Source organism: Brassica napus, chromosome C1, assembly GCF_020379485.1.
Source record: "Brassica napus cultivar Da-Ae chromosome C1, Da-Ae, whole genome shotgun sequence".
Taxonomy (NCBI): domain Eukaryota; kingdom Viridiplantae; phylum Streptophyta; class Magnoliopsida; order Brassicales; family Brassicaceae; genus Brassica; species Brassica napus.
The window spans coordinates 12449114-12470594 of record NC_063444.1 but is presented as its reverse complement, the minus strand read 5'-3'; the positions used below and the strand labels follow the sequence as shown (position 1 = coordinate 12470594).

At 40.7% G+C, this 21481-nt stretch overlaps 3 protein-coding genes and 1 non-coding gene across 4 annotated transcripts; 1 reads left to right on the top strand and 3 right to left on the bottom strand.

Moving 5' to 3' along the window:
• Nucleotides 1-2284: 2284 nt before the first annotated feature.
• LOC106414110 (trehalase-like) lies at nucleotides 2285-5578 on the bottom strand. The gene is made up of 11 exons (XM_013854816.3): nucleotides 4697-5578; nucleotides 4435-4554; nucleotides 4242-4357; nucleotides 4053-4153; nucleotides 3852-3961; nucleotides 3698-3770; nucleotides 3435-3596; nucleotides 3270-3357; nucleotides 2978-3077; nucleotides 2667-2880; nucleotides 2285-2550 (listed from the first exon to the last, which is right to left on the bottom strand). Exons 1-11 carry the CDS (start codon nucleotides 5368-5370, stop codon nucleotides 2467-2469), a joined length of 1842 nt encoding a protein of 613 aa, XP_013710270.2. The 5' UTR covers nucleotides 5371-5578; the 3' UTR covers nucleotides 2285-2466.
• Nucleotides 5579-6863: 1285 nt separating this feature from the next.
• LOC106374449 lies at nucleotides 6864-7546 on the bottom strand. The gene has a single exon (XM_013814470.3). The coding sequence runs from the start codon at nucleotides 7355-7357 to the stop codon at nucleotides 7121-7123; it is 237 nt and encodes a 78-aa protein (XP_013669924.2). The 5' UTR covers nucleotides 7358-7546; the 3' UTR covers nucleotides 6864-7120.
• Nucleotides 7547-7551: 5 nt separating this feature from the next.
• TRNAG-CCC lies at nucleotides 7552-7622 on the top strand. Its single transcript has one exon. It is a non-coding gene; the product is annotated as a tRNA-Gly (tRNA).
• A 3030-nt stretch (nucleotides 7623-10652) lies between these two features.
• On the bottom strand, nucleotides 10653-14780 carry LOC106376006 (protein NLP7-like). Its single transcript, XM_013816042.3, has 5 exons — nucleotides 14316-14780; nucleotides 13515-14089; nucleotides 13111-13158; nucleotides 12105-12996; nucleotides 10653-12018 (listed from the first exon to the last, which is right to left on the bottom strand). The coding sequence occupies exons 1-5, from the start codon at nucleotides 14761-14763 to the stop codon at nucleotides 10964-10966; spliced, it is 3018 nt and encodes a 1005-aa protein (XP_013671496.2). The 5' UTR covers nucleotides 14764-14780; the 3' UTR covers nucleotides 10653-10963.
• Between the last annotated feature and the right edge of the window lie 6701 nt (nucleotides 14781-21481).

Below are 21481 nucleotides of genomic sequence, written 5' to 3'. Positions count from 1 at the left end.
AGATAAAGGTGAAGTTCCTCATCATAGCGAATGGAATGGCGTCTTTCTTATCAAGCGAAAAGGTGTCATGGGACAATTTCTGGTTCAATCATACAACACAAAGCTGAATTGAATAATTATTATTAAAAATTATAAAAACATTAAGAAATTTACTTATATATAGTCCGAATATATATATGCAATACTCATAAAGGAGAAGAAATATTACGTACCATTCTTCACATTTATATTACATGTGCTCTTATGCAATGATACTCATTGTCCAGCTCCTACATTCATAGATCATTCGTATTTCACCTTTGAATAAATTGAAAAATCATTTTTATAACCGAGATAAAAGGATTTCTGAAATGAAAAAAAAGATCAGTATGACTCAAATGTTTAGGAAACTAAATGGTATTCTATTTCCAATCTTAAACATCTTTAAGTTTGACTAATGAGAAAGTGCACATGGGATTTTGGGAAACAAAATGAATTTTGACCAGCAGCAAACCAATCCCTACTTGGCCGGAAGATTCTCTCTCTATGCATCATCCGTTGTCATAATCTAAACTGTTAACCATTATTTTTCCAATCTGTATTTTTAATGTGATTTTAAGTTCATAGCCAATAGTTTAATATCATTGCAACTTGTGTTTCCGATTCCAAGATTAGTTTAGGGCCGTCTAATTTATTATCCCTTTTATAAAATGACCGACCCATTATCTCAATTTTTCTATTAGGATTCGTCGGGTACAATCTGATTCATCCAAACGCAGATTCTGATTGTGATCAACTTTTTCCAACTTATATGAACCTTTTTCCAGCTTAGATTAAACAACTGATGATTAAGCGAAAATCCTACTAAAAAATTTTGGTTTGCCAACTATATTTGACTAATAATCTACTTTTTTGATCACGCAACAGTCATTAATCACTTATTTAAGTAGCATCAATGAATAATCTAGCCCCCACTCACCATTTCAATCCAACAACTCATATAACACCAAATGAAGTGTTGGATTCCATAGTTTTATAATCGTAATTGGATGTGAATTGCTTTAGTTTGCTCTCGACTTAGTATGTGGACATGCCTATAGCTGGGCAGGCCGAAATTCATCGGATGTAGCCGCAGCTTTGCGTGCCGTAATTAAATGTTATGGGAGTTTTGGATCAAAGCTAATCTTTCATAGATTTGTACTATTATGTTTTCTTTCCCTGCAGTATTCAACCAACAGTGTCAATGTTTAACTGAGTATTTAGAAGTTTCCTGGAATATTTTTTTTTCAATGGAATAAAACTTAGTTTAATATACAAAATGGATCCATAATTTTTGAAAGGAAAAAAACTTTATCTTGAATTAAATATTACTTTTCAAATGATAAATATTTTCATAAATAATTTAAATTGTTATGAAAAATACAAAATTAACCCTCCTAAATAATTTATAAATGTTTAAAATTATTTATAGAAGTTTACAAACTCAAATACACCCATAAATACAAAACCCTAAACAATAATTACTAAACATAAACACAAATGTTATGATATTTTTAATTGTGTATTTATGAAAAGTGGTATCCGGGTGTATTCAACTGAGAGTTTTAGGTGATTTGTATTAAAATGACAAATCCACTTTTATTCAAACATAAATTTAAAAATTCATTTAAAATTCACTGTTATTGATTTAACATTTCGTAGAGTACTCTAAAATCCATTGTTATTGAAAATATTTTAAATTGTGGAGTTTTAAAGTTTTCAAGTGATTTTAGGGTGTTTAGGTGAAGTTTCTTAGTTAAAAAAATTAAAACCCAAATCTCATGGTTTTAGGTTATATTCTAGATGAGTTTAACAAAAATCACCCAAATCTCTGCAATTTATTGAAATCATTTAAAACTCCATTAAAAATATGTTATATTGAATACACCCCCTTGGTGTATTTCAAACAATTTTTCTGGATTTTGAACACCATAAACCGTATTTTAGTTAGCTCATATCATTCGTTGATCTATTTTATATAAATAAAAGTCCAAAATGCTTTGTTCATACAATTTTGGTTAAGTCATACCATTCATCTATTTTAGATACTAATATGGTTATGACTTATGAGTGGTTTTAATAGATTGAACAGCCTAAACCGTATTCAAATTGATTTCCTTGGTTTAGTATCGTAAATTTGGTTTGCATGGTCTGAATTAACTGTGGACCGATTTTATGAAGAATCATTGGATATTTTGGTTATATTGTATAGAATGTCGTTTGCCTAGCTCTTTTTAGTGAAAAATATAAATGAACTAGCTTGAAATCGATCATAAGTTGGGATGATGATTATATCGATCACAAAATATCTGGAACACCAAAACATTCTAACCGAATCCACACAAAAAGTGAAACTACTAGGAAATTACCACTATCATAAAGTTTAAATAAAATTGCAAATTATGGAGTAATTCCTTTTATTTAATGTTTAATACAAAAGTAGTAAATCTACGGTTCAATGCTCAGGTCAGAGGGCCATCCAAACTCCTCCAAGAATGCTAATATAACTCCGTTTGACCATCCAAATCCCGTCTGCAAGATAAAAGTCAAGAATGCTAATATAACTATGTTTTCTGCATTTTAGACCCCTTAATAGCTAACTAAGTAAAAGAAGTTGAATTAGAGTGCTTAAACTAAAAATGTTTTACCTGTGGCTTATATTCCCCTCCACCACCATATGCACCAAACTCTGAAACATTGAGCTTCTCATGAACAAACCCACTTGTCTTGTAAACACGATAGCTACTTCTTATCCATCTCCTTGCAATCTCCTCTGCCAACTCGTTAGCTTCCTTTAGACCAGATCTTGCGAGTCCTGTAACTATCAGCTCTTGTTGGGGTGCCCATCCATTAGGAGCGTCCCTTTAACACATTGCAAGCACATCTCAACGTTAAAAATGTTTCATTAAGAAATTTAAATATTCAAAGTGAAACTTGAACCACAAGTAATTTCATTTACCATTGTTGTCCCGAGTTTGTCAAAGAGGTTAGGATTCCAGCGGGAGCGATGAGTCCTGAGTTTTCAAGAGCCTTCACAACTTTCTTGACAAGGATTTCATCTACATGTTACCAGATAAAACGTTCAGATCCAAAGATATGTACATGTTATTAGAGACAAAGTCTCCCACATTGTAAGTTGGAAATCATATTAACTAGTATCTAATGGAGATGGGCCAATATAATTGGTTTTAGGTTGGAAGGCAATCAAATTTAATAAATGTGTGCAAATAAACATGTAGACATAGTTTTACCTGAATGGAAGGAACTAGTCCAGATTGGAGCAAAGTTAGATGCAAAAACATTGTTGTTTTGGTTCTCAGCTTTCCATGTCTCAGGCTCCTGAAGACACAAACGTGTTCCCAATGTTTGAATACCATTACAAATCCGATAATGTAACTAAAGATTCTTTAACTTACATCACCATTGGAGGAAAGCCAGTAATCTAGCCACTGCGCTGCTTTTTCATTCCAAAACACGGTCTCAAACGCTTTCTTTCTCGCTTCTGACGCTTTCACAAAACGCTCTGAACCATTTCTATCTCCAGCAATCTCCATCATAAACGCTATATCGAGTTCCATCTAAGGGAAAAAGAAGATCAGTACAAGGCTCAAGCATAGTCATGTACAATCTTGAACCATAAATGAATAGAGATCTAATGTGATCAAGAAAGTAAACAAACCTTGAGAAGAAAGACGTTTAGATCAACAGGAACAACTGATGTTGTAGCCATCGTTGTAAAATTAGGAGGGTGTCTGCACAAAACATTATTGATATTAATTCAGTGTGACAGTAATATAAACGATTCTAGTAACAATTTTGATAATTAATTTAACCTCATCCATCGCGTGCTGAAGTCGCATCCTGATTCAGCAGCCGTAGCTATATCTCGATGGAACCGTTGTTTCTCTAACGTACTCGAAAACCCCGATGCTGATTCTTGATCCTGTGAGCGAGCGAGAGAGAGAGTCTAAATATCTTTTTCCCAGTTAAAAAAAAACTACAGTTAACTTGAGGTAATGAGACAAGAAACATACGAACACAGAGGATTCAGGTCTAGGCATGTTCCACATGGCGTAATACCGGCTTAAGATGTGATCATTGCCACTTGCGTCTCGAATAACAACCTTATGTTTTCCTACAAAATTAAAAGATACTTATAATATAACGAACATGAAATATAAGAACACACCATATCATTTATTTAACTCAACTAAAAAACTAACCTGAGTTCCAGAACTCGTACTCTTTGAGAAGCACAGGGAGAGCTTTCCTCACAAGTTCTTCATCTTTGGTTACGTTATAGATCTCATAGACCATTGAGCTCAATAGAGGTGGTTGGCTTGTAACAATAAAAAAAAAACAGCCTATTACTCTCTGTTACGCGACATTTTACGATGATTATCGGTTTTGGTTTACCTTCGGTTAGTGTAATAAGCTCTAGCACCGTTCAAAGCGTAACCATAAGTCTCCACAAGTGACATCAGGTTCGTCACTAAACCTTTGGCCGTAGTGAACATTTTACTCGTCAAAAGTCCTCTGCACGTGCAAAAGCGCACCACATAACATGACATCGACACGTGAGCTCGTGTTGCGTAGTCAACACGGAATATTAAAAGGAGTTGAAGAATTAATTATAGAAGAAAAAAAACAATGGTTTGAGAAGTTGATGAACACTGACTTGATAACCCAATAAGAATCCCAGTAATAAACTTCTCTGAATCTCGAACCGGGAATGATAACCGGTTCCGGCAACGGGAGAAGCGTGTGCCGGTCTGGTGACTCTATCACGGAGTCAGAGACCCTGCAGCTTAGGGTTCTCCACAGGCAGTGTACCTCACGCGCCCATTCTCTGACCTGGTCGTTCTCCACGTTGGCGAGAAACTCGGTGGGATCTGAGACGAAGTCCTCTGGCTCGTGGTGCACCAGATCGATCCCTGCATCGTCGAAGTATTCGTGGACAAACTTTTCAAGCTTCTCCACTGGCACTGACAGGTCACGTGACCCGGTCGTGAGATCGTCGAAGGCGGACTCGGCGGTGGAGAGATCGTGAGGGAGCTTGAGAGACAGGTCGATGTAGAATTTAGGGTCAGGCTTCTTGGAGTATGATCGGAGTGCCGTGAGTTGCACGCGCTGGAGGAAGGTGACGAGTGGGGTCGTCTGAACAACAGGACCTGAGTCTGAGACTCCCATGGAAGTAGCAAAAGACAAACAGAGGAACAAGACGATCAACAACAACGGAGAAGTGAAACGCTGTCGTTTTAGGTCTAAGGAGGTAGCAAAGAGGGAGTATTTGTAATGAGACGAGAAGGAGAGTGTAGAGATTGGACTAGTGTTATGTTTGTGTGAATTCATAACCAAAGGTATGAACTTTGACTAGGGGTTTTAAGAAGAACGCATACGAAAAAGGAAAGAAGAGCTTGTTTGGGAAATATATATACCACTGAACCCAGGGACGGATCCACTTGTACTGATGTGGGATCACTTGATACCACAAAAACAATAAAACCTAAAATTTTAAGCTATGTACTTTAGTTGACACTGGTGTTTTTGGTTGAAAAAGTAGTAAATGAACCCATAAACCCGGATTTTACTCCTTTAATAATTTTTATTTTTTTATTTTTTATATTTATGACCCCACGTAAAAAAAATTTATGGGTGAGTCAGAATCATCCTGATTGGTTCAGGATGATAACGATTAGATTTGTTCGGCAAGTTTGTGTGGATCTGGGATCTTTCTAACAATATGCTCAAGTATCCAAGGCGTCCAAAGTCAATACGAACCGAACCTATCAGCAAACAATTTCTAAAAATACGTGATTTTTTAATAAAGTAAGAAACAAAACTAAACTCGCTTTTTTAAGAAGTAATCACGGGAGGAAAAGTCACAGCCTTGCCCTTGCTTATTTATTATTAGTCAAAGCATACACATCATAGGAGCCAGCAGGTTTACTTTTATTTCTTGATTAGAGGAAGCATGCCAAACCGTCCATAAATTAAACTTTTCCTTGATACAAACAAATGATGTAACTCTGTAACAGTATTCCCATCCAAATGCAATCTAACAACAGAAAGAGTGGATTATGTTATCTTTTATTTCCCTAAACCCTAAAACGAAATGATACGCACCCAAAAACATCGATGCAAGATGCAAGATGCAAGATGCGGCGATGGAGTTTTGACCCTTGAGAGTCATTGTTGATTCAACATTTTGCTTCCTTTGGTAGCTCATGGTGACTGTATCGGCCATTGCACTTATTCATAGTTTAAGGACCTTCACTGCTCCGTTGGTGTCCGGTTCAATTTTAGGATTTGATCTTCTTTCATTTCAGTTTCTGTTGGTTAGTTGTTTTGTTTAGATTTAACTACTGTATTCGGCTAATTTGTTTCTATGTTGTATAATAATTTAATATTTTATCAAAAAAAAAAACATATTGCTTCCTCAGCAATTGGTATAAACCATCATAGATCCATTTCAAGAATCTATATTCAAGAAACACAAAGAACAATACAACCTATCCAACCATAACTTTGTTTGGATCCCAAAAGGACAAAAAAGTTTTGAGTGTGACTCGGTGGATGGTCCCTATAATACATTTGTTTTTATATGCAAAGACGTTTAAACAATATCGTCTCTATATAAGAGAATACTTGGAATCTAGCTAAATCAAACAAAACATTGGGTAGTTCAAGTTAAACACGACATTTACTCTGACCGCATTGAATTTCACATCAAATATCACACACACACACACACGTGTTAATTTGGAACTAGTTGATGTCCAAGTGTCAGATCTCTGATTATCAATCAGTTGCACTAAACAAACTGAACTTGTTCTGGTTTTAAATACTTGAAGTCAGATTCAGATTGATTAACAAAAGAAACTTCAAACGACTGATCTTAACTACATCAAACCCAAGTAAGATCATCAGGTACAGACAAACAGACAAAGCACTTGAGAACCATCGCAAAACAAGTTCCGAGTCTGACATTTACAAGCATCACACATAATGCTTACATATCGATTACCAGAGGAAGCAAAAAAGAAAAAAAAACACACGATAGGATTTTCATTACCAAGAGAGGTCAACACCAACACGGAGCTTAAACGGTGTCGTTGGAATGAGGAGCGGCGGAGAGAGCAAGGGGACGGTGGTAGGACTCTTCGTCGTCTTCGTCTTCGTCGTCATGGGAAGTGGAGAGATTGACGCAGGCGCAGCGGTCGAGGGAGGCGAAGAAAGCGGAGATGATCGTGGCGCTGAGCCAGCTCGCTGCCTGATCGATCTTCTCCATGGAAGTCGTCGTGCTAACGTTGGTGCTTATGCTGATGCTTTTGTCCATGACTTACCGATCTGATTAGGGTTTTAGAAGAAGATCGTCGGTGGTGGAATTCGATTATCAGATTCAGAGGGGAAGAGATTTGGGGGTTGTTTGTTTGATTTTGAAGAAACGAAAATGCCAAAGGCGAGGCGTTTGACGAGTAAGCGAATCGATGATACTGTGATAAAGAACTAATTTTCAGCACAGTCAACCAAGCGCATCTGGTGTAGTGGTATCATAGTACCCTCCCACGGTACTGACCAGGGTTCGATTCCCTGGATGCGCAATTTATTTTTTCTATTTAACCTTTTTCTTTTCAGCTATGCTGATATACTAACTAAGCCATCAATTGGACGGGATCATTTCCAAATCTGAATTTAGGCCAAAATGATAAATATGTTTCTTCATGCTTCTTTGACCTTAATGGTTAATTGCAGCATTTTGAAAAGAGAAGTATTCTTTTGAATGCTTAGAAGATTTTAGATCCATAAGCCAGTACATGGATTCAAAACTATGCAAGTTAACCATTTTATACCCCTCCTTTTACAAGATCTTGGACATCTATATTATTCAAACCGAAGTCCTTTTGGTTGGAAACACCGATAGTCGTTTGGAAATATGGATAGCAGTATAAAACATGGGTATCAATTTAGTAATTTCATTAATATAATTACATTAATTGTTTTTTCGTATTTTACTCAGTTTAACAATTTCATTAATAATATTACCTTAACAATACATCACATCATTAATTATATTACTATAATAATAATATAATTAATGAACTTTAACTTTATTTTTAGTTATTAGTTCATCGACATTAGCTTTGTGACAATTATAAAATCAAAAAAGTAAAATAACTGGATTTTGCATTTGTTTTTTTTTTTTTTTTAAAGTTTCAATCAGTAGAAAATTATGTAGGCAAAAACATAATTTAAAGACATGTTTTGTGATAACTCATGATTTTAATAGTATTTAGCATTTTATTTAGCTCATTTTAATCATTCTAGGTTGCATTTAGGTCTCAATATTGCATTTACATGCATAATTGCATAAATAGGGGCTAATGTGCACACTTGAGAAGTTTGGGCTGAAATCGTGAGGTTAATCGTGCAATTTACAACGTTTTGGGCCGAACTGAGAACTATAAAGAGGCGGGGGAGCATTCTGCAAATACCGAGGGTCTGGTCTGCATAATTGGAAACTTAGGGGCAGAATCAGAAAGACGTTTCTGCAATTTTGATAGTTTTGGGGTCAAATCGTAATTATTCGAAATATGAAAGGACCAGAAGTGCAAAACCCCCAAATTCCACCATTGCGGCTCCTCGAGCTTTCACCTGCGACTGAAGAACGACGAGCGCGGCGGTGGAGGCGGATACCACGGCCCGGAGATCCGATCACGGCGAGGAGGCGACGACCTGTACATGAGAAGTTTCCGATGAGGAGTCTCAACGGTGAAGCTCGACTGTGACGGCGAGAAGCACTCCGGCGCTTCAGGACAAGCTGTCATGGCTCGATCTGAGGCCACAGCGGCGATTCTTACCACAGCTGCGACTTGTTGATGACGACGATGGCGTGTATTGCGGTGGAGAGGGAGAACTCGTGGCTGACCACGACGGAGGAGATGAAGCTCGACGACGCGGGTTGGAGGCTCGCGGGATCGTGAACCCGCACGCACGAAGACGTCTCAACTCGGGGTCGAGAGACGCGGGGAGCCGAACCCGCGCGCACGAAGAGGAAGAAGTCGCGACGTCTCGACTCGGGGTGAAGGCCGCGGGTACCATTACCCGCGCGCATGAAACATAGCTGCTCGACGGTCCAACGCGGGGAAACCAACTCGGGTTGTCGCCCGTGATTTCTACCCAAGTCGCGTCTTTACGTTAGTCGAATTTTAATGTTTTTAAAGAGCTTTTTACACTTTTTAATGGAAACCATGGACATATAAATACTCTTGTAATTCCAAAGTGGGAGAGAATATTATGATCTATCTAATCACAAAGAACTTTGAATTGAAAGATCTAATTTTGATCATAACTTCTTATCTTTGCTTGATTATTTTGCTCTCTAATCATGTTTAACCTTGAATCATCCATGGTTTTGGGGTTATTCATGTCTATTAGTGAGTAGACTAATCTTGGATTCATGGACTATGGTGATTAAGGGTGATTAGAGAAGATCTAGGGTGTTTAGTGTTAGATTTACTTGTTTCCTTGCTTGTTGAGGGTTCTCAATGCTATTTTAGTCTTGATCATACTAAAATAGATCTCTAGGCATTTCCTGCCCACAAGTTGTATGATGAAATGTCTGAACCAACTCTTCAATGCTTTAAGCTTGCTTTACCTAAGAGATTAGTTGCTAAAGAAGTTAAGATTGCTATTGGACTTATTCTCCATGTTTGCTTTAGTAACATTCAACCTAAGAGATTAGACGCTTGAGTTGCTTTACCAAAAGAACATTCATCTAGAGATAGAGCTTGTTTAGCTTAGTGTCTAGGCATAAGGAAAATGTTTGATTGATACTTTGCCACCCTTAGATTGGATCTACATCACCCGAGATCAAATGCCTAGCCCCATGAGTCCTCTTGCTTCAAATTGAGAAAGAAATATCATTACTTTATTGCATTAGCTTATTAGTTCTTACTTCATACCATCTTTAAAACTGGATCGCACTTAGCTTAAACATGAACTTGCATTCCCTTTGCTTTAGAATCATCTAGGATTGGTTCGACAATCTTTTATACTACATTGATTTGTTCATGGACCCTTGAAAAGTCTTGCATCATTTTGTGAATAAAGTAATAACTTAAATCAAAATAATAAAAATGTATTACATTTATTGTCACTTAATTTTTCAATCCATACAATTATTTTACTAAATAAAAAGCTCTTTCTATTTCACTTAATTTATTCAAACACATAGAAAAAGTCATTTTTATTAGTTTATAAAATCAGTTAGGCATGAACACTGACTATCCATTTAGGTACATGTTGTTCTTTTCAGTTATTGTTATTTTTTTTTTTTTGAAATTAGCCTATGCTTGAATATTATAAATTTATGTGTGGGTTTTGAGTTGAATCGTTCTAGGTTTGGATGAGTTCGATTTTGATGTATATGAATATAAAAATATCTAAATAACAAATGTATCTGAAACATGTTCGGAAATTATTTTTAGGGAAACATACCAAATATCATTACATAAAAATGTAAAAAGATTGGAGATACCTTTTAGGGAAATTAAGAGTGTCTAACAAATAGACTTGTTTTTGAATCTTAGAAATCTTCAACACATGCAAGAGTTCGATTTTGCTCATTTGTCTTCATTTTTAGGCTTTTTCTGTCAATCTAGTTTACAATTTTAAAATTAAAATACAAAAAAAAAAAATGCCTGGAGTTAGTTTTCAACTACAATTGACTTCTAACTTCACTCTCCCACTTACAGTTATAAACAGATGTTTTTTTTTTCTTACACCTTTGCCCCCCCCCCCCCCCCCCCCCCCCCCCCCCCCCTACACATTCTTTGCTTGTTCCTCAACCAAGAACAATCAAAAACAAAAACAAAAACAAACAAACCTCTAAACAGTAAAAAAAAATATTTACAATAGTGTAATGAATTACCTTTACCTCGGGTCACAATTCTCCTGTGCTCTCGCAGGAGCTCCCGAGGTTCGCTGTAACATCATGAACCAGGAGCCGTACTACATTAGTACGGGAGGATCTAGGGATCTCGAGACATTCTTGAAGATCAGCATCACAAGCTATCAATACCCATTCGTTATCATCGTCAAGATACTTGATATCAAAAGTACCTGCGTCGAGTCTCAGCCTCTTCGCCACTTCATCCTTCAATTCCATTATACCCGAACCAGAGGATATCCTAAACCGTATTATGTCTTCTTTGTAACTTGCCTTGATGGTTACCGTTCTCATTTCGGACCCTGATGGTAGTTCGCGAGTAATATTTACCACCTCCTCTTCCTTTGGAGGAACGTACATGTTGTTGTTGTTATTGTTGTTGCTGTTATTATCATTGTTCATCCAGTTTGAGTCTGGAAACTTATCGTCGAATGCTGCAGTGGAGCAGAGATTTCTCAAATCTTTTGAGCTTCCAGCGTCTTCAATGGGCATTCCTCGGAAATGGTCTATAGTACCAAGAGGCCTGTTCTGCATTGAGAACGATGCTGTGGATACGTCATGATCTCTAGAATAAGGTGGAAAGAATAGCCCCGGTGGTCCACCTACCGTGAACAGCGGATCTTGGTTTGGGACTTTTGTTTCATCTAACTGGTTACCGTCACACGAACCGTGAGAGGTTGGTGTCCCGGCGCTCTCATCCCCCGTCCGTGAACGCTTATGACCATTGCTTGGTAACTCAGGCGAGCCGTTTGGCTCGGGAGGACTGTGATGATCACTTGACCAGTGGTTAGGTGAATTGTTGGTGGTTGGTAGCTCGGGCGGTTTGGAACCGCTGGGTGAGTTTAGTGGATGTGCTGCTGTTTGACCGTGTGTCCAAGGGATGGAACTAACGGCCATGGAAGTCAGGCCGAGGCCTCCATCAGTACATTGAACAGATTCGATGACGCGTTTCAGCTTTGTGATCGAGCGATTCACTTTCTTGATCTTTCTTGATGGCCACCGTGAGATTCCGTGTTGTCTGCAAATTCGCTTCATTGTCGTCGGGCAAACTGAGACAACAACAATCTAGAGTTTAGTTGAAATATCTAACCAGTAAGTAACCAATACATGAAACGGTACATAGATATAAAACTACCTCCTAGGCTCTTTGCAGCATCTTTGAGACTTCCGGTGAAATACTGCTGAAGTACATCCAGACTGATCGTTTTCTCAGTCTTCCCACGCTTTTTCTCTGTTTTCTTCTTCTCCTTAACCACCCCATTAACAGTGGCCACGTTAGTTTTTCCGTTCACTGGAGCAGACGACTGAACCGCAGGCTGAGGAATCAACAGCGACTCTGTCGCGTTTGACTTGAAACCAGAAAACGGAACTCGAATAGATTCTATTTCTGAATGGATGTTCTCGTCCGGTAATGCTTGGATGATCTCAAAAGACAATTTGTCATCATCTTCACCAAAGTCAACCCCAGATGCAACCCTCAGACTCTGAAAATGTTCTTTCATTGTCACCAAAAGAGAACCAAGAAGCAAATCTTGCACTTGGTTGTCTTTTATACTTGAGGGAAGAAAGAATTCAAGAATGTAACTGTCGTCGCCTGTGTAAGAGCTCTGGAGAGAGATTGCGAAACAAGTGGTTAACTTGAACATGAGCGCGTAATGGACCAACGGGTACTGCGTTTTGCAGAATTTGGTAATGTCTCTGCAGAAACACGAGCCACCATTGAGAAAAGCTCGTCCAGCGACTCCCTGTCCTTTTTGGAGATGGTGTTCAAGACAGGCATCTCTAAATCCCCAGACATGAGCATCCACGACATAGCAGGCCATGTCGGTTGTGGACATGCAGACTTGGCCCATGCAGCTACCGTCAAAACTGGTGCAGTTTTTCTTTAAACCGCCACCATTGGCAAGAACGCTCCCGTGCTGACAGGGAACCCACGTCTGAGCCAGAGGCAAGTTATGGGTCTCGCATACAACTGTTAGCACTTCTAGAATCTCAGCAAGTGCGTTTTGGCGACTCTCATTGCATATCTGCGAATACGTGTCAACTGAAAACAGTGAGAACCTTTCATTCAAAAAAAAAAAGAAAACAGTGAGAACCCAATGCCTATATGATTAAATGACAAAATAATACTTGTTGCTAACCTGAGTGGTCTGGTGATCAAGTATCTCTGAGCTTTTAAGATTTACAGCCTGCCAGAATGACCAAATTTTGTTATCACTAAACAAAACATTGATTCAAAGCTGCAGCAAACCACAAAACAGAGAACTATCTGGATAGAACATAATAACAGATACTGAAGAAGCTATAATAACTAAGATAAAGGCAGCAAGACACTGGGATACATATGTTGTTATTGTAAAAAACTTTGCTTTGGAGGGAAGAGCTTCAAATGGTAGGCCAGAAGACGTACAGAAACGTTTTATCAACAGAAACAACTAACATAGGCAAGAATTGCAACTTAAACTGAAGTCCATCCACAAAAAGTTCTTTCAAACAATTCAGATGATGGATAAAACAGAGCAAGGCTGAGGAAAGAGAACCAAACCTCAAGGGCTTTGCAAACTCTATCCACTTCGGGTGCATAGTGAATCTTCTCCGAGGTCATGATAAGTTCCACAACACCTATGCATGACTCGCCAGAGGGATTAAAGACAGGCAAAGCCAGTGTACCACGCACGTTATAGTGCAAGGCGTGGTCAAGCCGCGAGAATTCTTTGCTGGAATAGTACTGAACATTCGGCGTCCACTCAGGCAGTTTCTGACGGAAAACCCGACCCGGGAGCCCGAGCTCAATGTCACTCTCACTATCCACAGAAAACATGTAGGTGAGAGAGATCATCCTGTATTGATTAAGCCCGTTACCGTTAGGGTTAAGAACAAAAGGTTGACCCAAAGTCGTCAGCAAATCACGACCGTTCTTTCTCACAGGAGCCCAGACCTGAGCCAAAACGTGTTGTTCGGTTGATTCTTTGAAGTAACGAAGCGCCTGAGTCATCCTCTCTTTGATCACACAGTAGTTGTCTGTGTTCTCCGGCGGGACTAGGCTCATCAACGGAGAAGGAAACTGGAAACCGTTATGCTTCTCCGTGGTGTTCTCAGCCACTGATGGTGAAGAAGAGTCTGCAAAGTTTCAACGACTTAACACCTTCAGATACTCAAAACAGTACCAAGCAGAGCAAAGTCAAACGCGAAATCAATCAAATCAATCAAATCAATCAACCAAAATCTCTGTTCATTCCGTTGGTCTACGATCAAATAAGTTCTATAAGCTTAAAATAGAAATGATATATTCTATATCAGGAAAGAATGAAAACGAAGCTTAGAGTTCGGCAAGGCTGCTACTAACAAGGGAGGAAGAGAGGATAATCGGCGAGACGAAACGAAGGAACACCGGAGGCGGAGCTGATCTTCTCATCGTCGCCACGGTGGTTAACGGCTCTTCCGACGTCGGAGAACGCCCAGAGAGGGGAGCAAGGCTGCTCGGAGGAAGAGGAGACGAAAAGCGGAGATATCATGCGATTCGACGAGGATAAGTAAGGGATCTGATCCAGAGGCCACGAGCCGTCGAGATCCAAGTCATCCACATCCATCAGAAGCTCCCTCGACCTTGACGGTGGAGGTGTGGCGCCGTTTCTGGCGGTGTTATCATCGGGCTCGCACATTTTCCAACGGTTTTCTTTTCTGGAGTTTTCCCGGGAAAGTTTCCGTCTGCGAGTTCTCTTCTTCGGCTTGGGGTTGGAATTGGATAGAGAAAGAGATGGACGAAAGGTCAAATCGGCAGAGTGTGATTCCATAATATCGCAGAATCAAACAAAATAAATAAAACAATTTCGGATAATATATTGGAACCGATTCTCTGCTTCACAAATCACAAATACAACTGTACCCGGATATTTTTAAGAAATATTATTATTCTTGTAAGATTTTTTTTTTTGTTTTTGAAAAAAGATATTCCTAGAGATTTTATTCACTAGTAATAATTACTTTCCCAAATAATTTAACAGTTCAGTAAATCAAACTGTTTTGCTTTGAATGATTGGCTTTCTTTTTACCACAGTTAGTTATGTCCCAGTGAAACGAGTAACTTAATAATTCATCGCTAAAAAGATTTATTATTCGGTAGTATTGCCACAACTATTATTATTTAGCTCATCATGTAAGCAATGTGCTTTGTCAAGTCTGACGGCTGTGTTTTACGACACGTTCAGCACACTCGTGGTGGGAATGCACCAATCAAAATGATATTTGATGTTTCCCTTTATTCCTTAAATATTATAAAATCAATTTGTCTTGGAAAATTTGTAACACATTAAAATTTACTAGTATTAGTTTTAAATAATAGTGCGCAAAATGAAATTATTACGTAATGCCTTTTCGGGTTTATTAGTGGGAGTTGAGAAGTGGAGAAAAGACAAATTGTAGGCCTGGCCCACCTGATTCTCTTTAGAATTAGTGCGATTCACTAGTTTTCCCGGATTTTTTTTTCTTTTGAACTTTGTTTTGTCTCTTATTTTGATGGAATAGTTAAGTTCTCCTTTTGTTAGCTGTTTTACTTGAAAGTTCTCTGACAGTAAAGATAAGATTTTTTTTCAGTAGCTAAAAATGAGAGCTTTGAAGATATAGGACAAGAATCCCTGTATCACTAGACGTCAGAGAAGATTGTTGCAGTCATCGGCGGCGAATCGACGTCTCTCTGCTACGGAGAAGGGCAAAGGCATGGCTACGAAACCTCACGAAGCGCCCCGAACGGGCAGAGTTAAAGCCCAGGCTCCTGAACACCCGAACCTTCTTCGCAAACATTCGCTCAAACTGATTGGAAGGGTCACAAATAACTCGGTTCAGCGAGTTAGATCGCTCATACCTTTCTTTACAGACTTATGGAAAGGGGATACAAGACTAGTAGGTTCGGACCTTGGCAACGGTATGTTTCAGTTCCAATTTGACAATGAGGCCGACCTGATTGATGTTCTTGAGAAACGTCCGTACCACTATGCAAGATGGATGGTGATAGTGGAGAGATGGGAGCCTACCTATGCTAGTTCTTTTCCCTCACTGATACCTTTTTGGATTAAAGTTCAGGGCATACCTGTCCACTTATGGGATGAGGATACTATCAAAAGCATCGGTAAGGACCTTGGAGTATTCGAACAGGCTGAAATCACATCCTCTTCAGTCAGAATGCGAGTTCAAGTCAACGATAGACTACATGTGATGAAGAGCTATATCATCGAATATTCCAATGGAGAAGAGGTGACTGTCTCACTGATATATGAAAGATTGGAGAAACACTACTCAAAGTGTTTCAGGCTTGATCACGACATCAATGATTGTCTGGAGGCAAAAGCCCAAATTCGAGCTCTGAAGGAGAAGCACGATATATCTTCTAAGAGTATTAACCTTGAGACCCAACGAGAAAGAGATGGAGCTTCAAAGACAGGAAATTCTACGTTCCAGTTTGCAGCGCAATCTCGCTTAGATAACGAGAAGGAAGGAAACCGAGAGAGATACTACCAGCCCACTCAAAAGGATGACTCAGGGCACGCATACCGCAAAAAGACAGAGTACTCGCTCAGGGCATCATGAAGCTAGAAACATTCAGAGGGAATGCTACACTAAAAGTACATCTTACCGCCCATATCACACCACTGATAGGATCCATAACTCTAGGCCCCTCGCAGAACAAGAAAGATCACGCTATGAGGCTAATCTTCAATGGCGTCCGCAGACTGAAACTAGCATTCAACGCTCGACGGAACTTCCACAACTTAATGCCAACATCAGGGTGAAAGAAGCTAGCTCTTCTCCAATAGTGCAAAGGCCTCTAGCAATGGGGGTTCCCCTTCGGAGTGACCTACCTATTAATATCCAAGCAGCCTTGGAGGAAGCGTTAGGAGAGGTCAGAAAAGTAAAGAATCAGTACACAATGTGTGCGGACCCTACGAAAAGCGCAGCTCGCAAAGAAAGGCTGCGCCAAGCCGAAGAACAAGGACAGATCGAGGAAACAGCACACATGATGGTGAAAGCTTCGATGCAAGCACAAGCCCCTCCAACTCGGGAGGAACTCTCACCTACAAGCACTGAACGCGTCTCGTCCCTACAGAGACTAGGTCCCCAGATACCGACAGACATAGTAGGGTCCTCCACCGAAGTCCCGATAACTAAGAGAAAGCCGGGACGAACACCGGGGAAAATACAGTCAACACGAGTCCTAAGACTCTAGCAGGGCCAAGCAACAAAAAGAGAAGAATCACGTATACAAAACCACCTCTTAGCCGTAGAAAGCTAGCTACAGATTCTTCTCAGTTGAACCGAGCTACAAAAATGTCTACTGCCAGATCAGGAACATCAAGAACCTCATCAGGGAAGTCGAATAGAAGCTCTAATTCAGATAATCAGCCGATCCGAAACATGATTCCCCCTGCTATGCGGAAGAAGTCGGGTTTTCGTACCCCGGCAGATCCGTTTCCTTAGCTATTAGTAGCTGGAACTGTCAAGGGTTAGAGAATCCTGCGACAGTTCGTCGTCTCCAGGAGATCAAACGAAACGTAGACCCGAACATTCTCTTCTTGATGGAGACAAAAAATCCCAAAGACTTTGTATTGAAGAAACTAGAGCAGTTAGGATATGAGTCACATCATCTGTTCCCTCCTCGAGGCCATGGAGCCGGGGGACTAGCTCTGTTTTGGAATTCAAAGATCAATATTGATGTCATGTACTCTAATGCAAACCTGATTGACACGCATATTGAATACATAGGAAAATCCTTTTTGCCTCTTTTATCCATGGAGACTGTGATAGGAAACAAAGACAAATGCAATGGACTCACATGCTCCACTTAGCTTCTTCCCGAGACTCTCCTTGGTTTGTCACTGGAGATTTTAATGATATACTTAACGAAGAAGAGAAACTGGGAGGACCTGCACGGCCGGAGGGATCTTTTACGGATCTACGAACATTTTTCTCAGAAGGAGATTTGTTCGACCTGAGACACTCCGGTGATTCCCTTTCTTAGCGGGGACAGCGAGGTGACCATCTAGTTAGATGTCGGCTCGACAAAGCCGTGGCAAACAGTCTATGGGCGGAAGTGTACCCAACTGCAAGAAGCCAGTACCTAGACTATGAAGGATCAGATCATAAGCCACTTCTGTCTTTCTTCGAACCCGATTCAAAACGAAGAAAAGGCATGTTTCGCTACGATCGCAGGCTCAATGACAACACAGAAGTGAAAGAAGTCATAACGAATGCTTGGAAACACTCTGGAGGGTCACGGTTAAAGATAGAATATCTCACACCCGGGCAGCTATCACAGAGTGGAACAAAACTCAGCATCGAAACAGCAGACGCGTGATTGATGAGAAGAAGGCGGAACTCGAAGAAGCGCTCATGTCACCTGTGAACGATACATCGCTTATCCAGGACATAACAAAGACCTTAAATGAAGCCTACCTTGCAGAGGAATCATACTGGAGACAGCGGAGTCGCTTGCTCTGGTTAAGGCTCAGTGATCGCAATACGGGGTTTTTTCACGCAACCACCAAGGGACGAAAGAGAGCTAATAGCTTCTCGGTGATGGAAGATGCAGAGGGAGAAATGTGCTATAAAGAAGAGGAAATCTCCAAGGTGATAGTGAAATATTTCCAGGAGATGTTCACATATATATCATCTGCAAATGATAAAGCGGATGTTGTGCAAAGAGCCCTCAAACCAATGATCTCGGAGAAGGAGAATGAGGCGCTGATAGCAATGCCGTCAGCTCAGGAAATAAGGGATGCGCTATTCTCGATACACCCTGATAAGGCCCCATGCCCGGACGGGTTCTCGGTGGGATTCTATCAAACTCACTGGCCAGACATAAGAGCAGACATTGTTGCGGAGGTACAAAGCTGCTTTGCGATGGATAGACTCTTGGCAGGCATTAACGACACCCATATCTGTCTCATCCCGAAAATCAAGAGCCCTCAGCAAGTTACCGACTACAGACCCATAGCATTGTGTAATGTCTATTACAAGATTTTCTTGAAGATTCTCACGAGGCGGCTACAACCTCTCCTCGATGCCATCATATCCGAGAACCAATCAGCCTTTGTTCCCGGCTGACCGATCTCCGATAATGTTCTAATAACCCACAAAGTCCTTCACTATCTAAAGACAACAAAGGCGGAAAAGCGATGCTCGATGGCGGTCAAAACCGACATGAGCAAGGCTTATGATAGACTTGAATGGGACTTCATCTCCCTTGTGCTGCAGCAACTTGGCTTTCATCCCCGGTGGATTGAGCTAATTTCGCAATGCATCTCGACTGTTACATACTCCTTTCTCATTAACGGCTCTCCTAGAGGAAATGTTTTACCGAGTAGAGGAATTTGCCAAGGAGACCCTCTCTCACCGTACATTTTCATCATGTGCAGTGAGGTCCTCTCGGGTCTTTGTAACAGAGCACAAGAAGAAGGGATCTTAAAAGTAATCCGAGTCGCAAGGGGATATCCCCGGGTCAACCACCTCTTGTTTGCGGATGACACAATATCTTTGTCCGAGCTTCCAAGGAATCAGCGACAGCACTCAAGACGATTATGGAGATATATGGCACGGCGTCGGGACAAGCCATAAACGTGGATAAATCATCCATTACATTCTCCCGAAGAACACCACCTGAGCTTAAGAGTTGCGTAAAGGATACGCTGAGCATTCAACAGGAGGGAGGGGTCGGGAAGTACTTAGGACTCCTGGAACACTTCGGTCGAAGGAAATGAGAATCAAACAAAAAGGGAGCTCATGGTCTACGAGATATCTTTCTACGGCAGGGAAGATAGTTTTGCTCCAAAGTGTGTTATCTCCCATACCCTCTCATGCTATGACTTGCTTCGAGCTTCCGGTCTCGTTGATCAAACGAATCCAATCCACCGTCCCCCGCTTCTGGTGGGACGACAGCTCGGGAAAAAGGAAAATGGCATGGATCGCCTGGTCAGATCTAACCAAACCAAAGGCTCTTGTAGGCCTGGGCTTCCGAGACTTCCAAAGATACAATGAAGCAGCTCTTGCAAAGCTGAGCTGGAGATTGCTCGAAAATCCTGATTCTCTACTAGGTAGAACGCTGAAGGGGAAATATTACCCGAATGGAGATATACCTAGCTTTGGCATAAGTTCTGCGGCGTCGCATGGGTGGAGAAGCGTTTTAGTTGGGAGAGACTTGTTGGTGAAGAGCTTAGGTTGGATGGTGGGAAATGGAAAGGACATCAACATCTGGTATGACCCGTGGCTCGATCTTTCCACTCAAAAGCGCCCTTACGGACCAGCACCGGAAGCCCACGTGAATCTCACAGTTGCTGATTTACGTTTAAGCCTAAAAGGCAAATGGGACATCGAGAAAATAAGACTAATCCTCCGTCAGTATGAGGATGATATCCTGTGCCTAAAGCCAAGTGTCTCAAATGCCCCCGACAAGTTAGTATGGCTTGGAACAAGAACATGAAGCTATTCCACCAAGTCTGGGTATTACTTTGCGACCGCACTCGAGGAAAATACAGAGGAACAAATCTTCGCAGTTCACAACCGATGGCACAAGAATGTGTGGAATTTAAAAGTATCCCCTAAGGTTAAAACCTTCGTTTGGAAATTCCTCAAGAGAACTTTGCCTGTAGGAGAACGTCTCATTGAGAGACATGTTGACGTTGACCCCCGATGTAAACGTTGTGGAGCTTCTGAATCTATTACTCATCTACTATTTCATTGCCCTTTTGCTCAACTGGTGTGGCTAGCTGCCCCTTTTGTCACAGGGTTTGATCCTAGAGGAATAGTAGATTTAGAAGAGAGATGGACCGCCCTGTGCGCAAAGCCTTGCCTCCCACCAACTGGCCTAGTATCCAGCCCCATCTTCCCATGGATCCTCTGGACTATATGGAAGGAACGCAACAGAGTTGTCTTCAACGGGAGCTCTAATACACCTACAGAGGCTCTCACACTAGCAATCAAAGCAGCAAAAGAATGGGAACAAACACAAGTTAATGAGAAGGGCTCTTCTACACAAACGTTTACTGCACTTGCGAGTAACACTTCATCTGCGCCGACAATAGTGATTCGCACTGATGCCGCATGGCGAAAGGAAGATAAGACAGCGGGACTTGGATGGACAGTGCAATCACCAACGACCCTGAAACACGAGAAGAAGTTGATGCGGCATGTTGCTTCCCCTCTAATGGCGGAAGGTCTGGCCATCAGAGAAGCACTGTTAACCTGTCGATCCCCCGGTCTTCTTGCTTGCAGACTGGAATCTGACTCTGCTCCGCTAATCAAAGCTATAAATCGAAAGGAACTAATATCGGAGCTCCATGGTGTTCTTGCAGACATTGACAATCTGTGCTGCTCTCCAATGTTTTCTGTCTCTTTCTCTTGGATTCCTAGAAACCAAAATGTAGTTGCTGATGCTCTAGCCAAAGAGGCGCTTTGTATGGTCGAAGCTTTTATGCCTATCACCTAGCTCTTCGTTTTATAATTAGTGAAAGTTTGTGTTCAAAA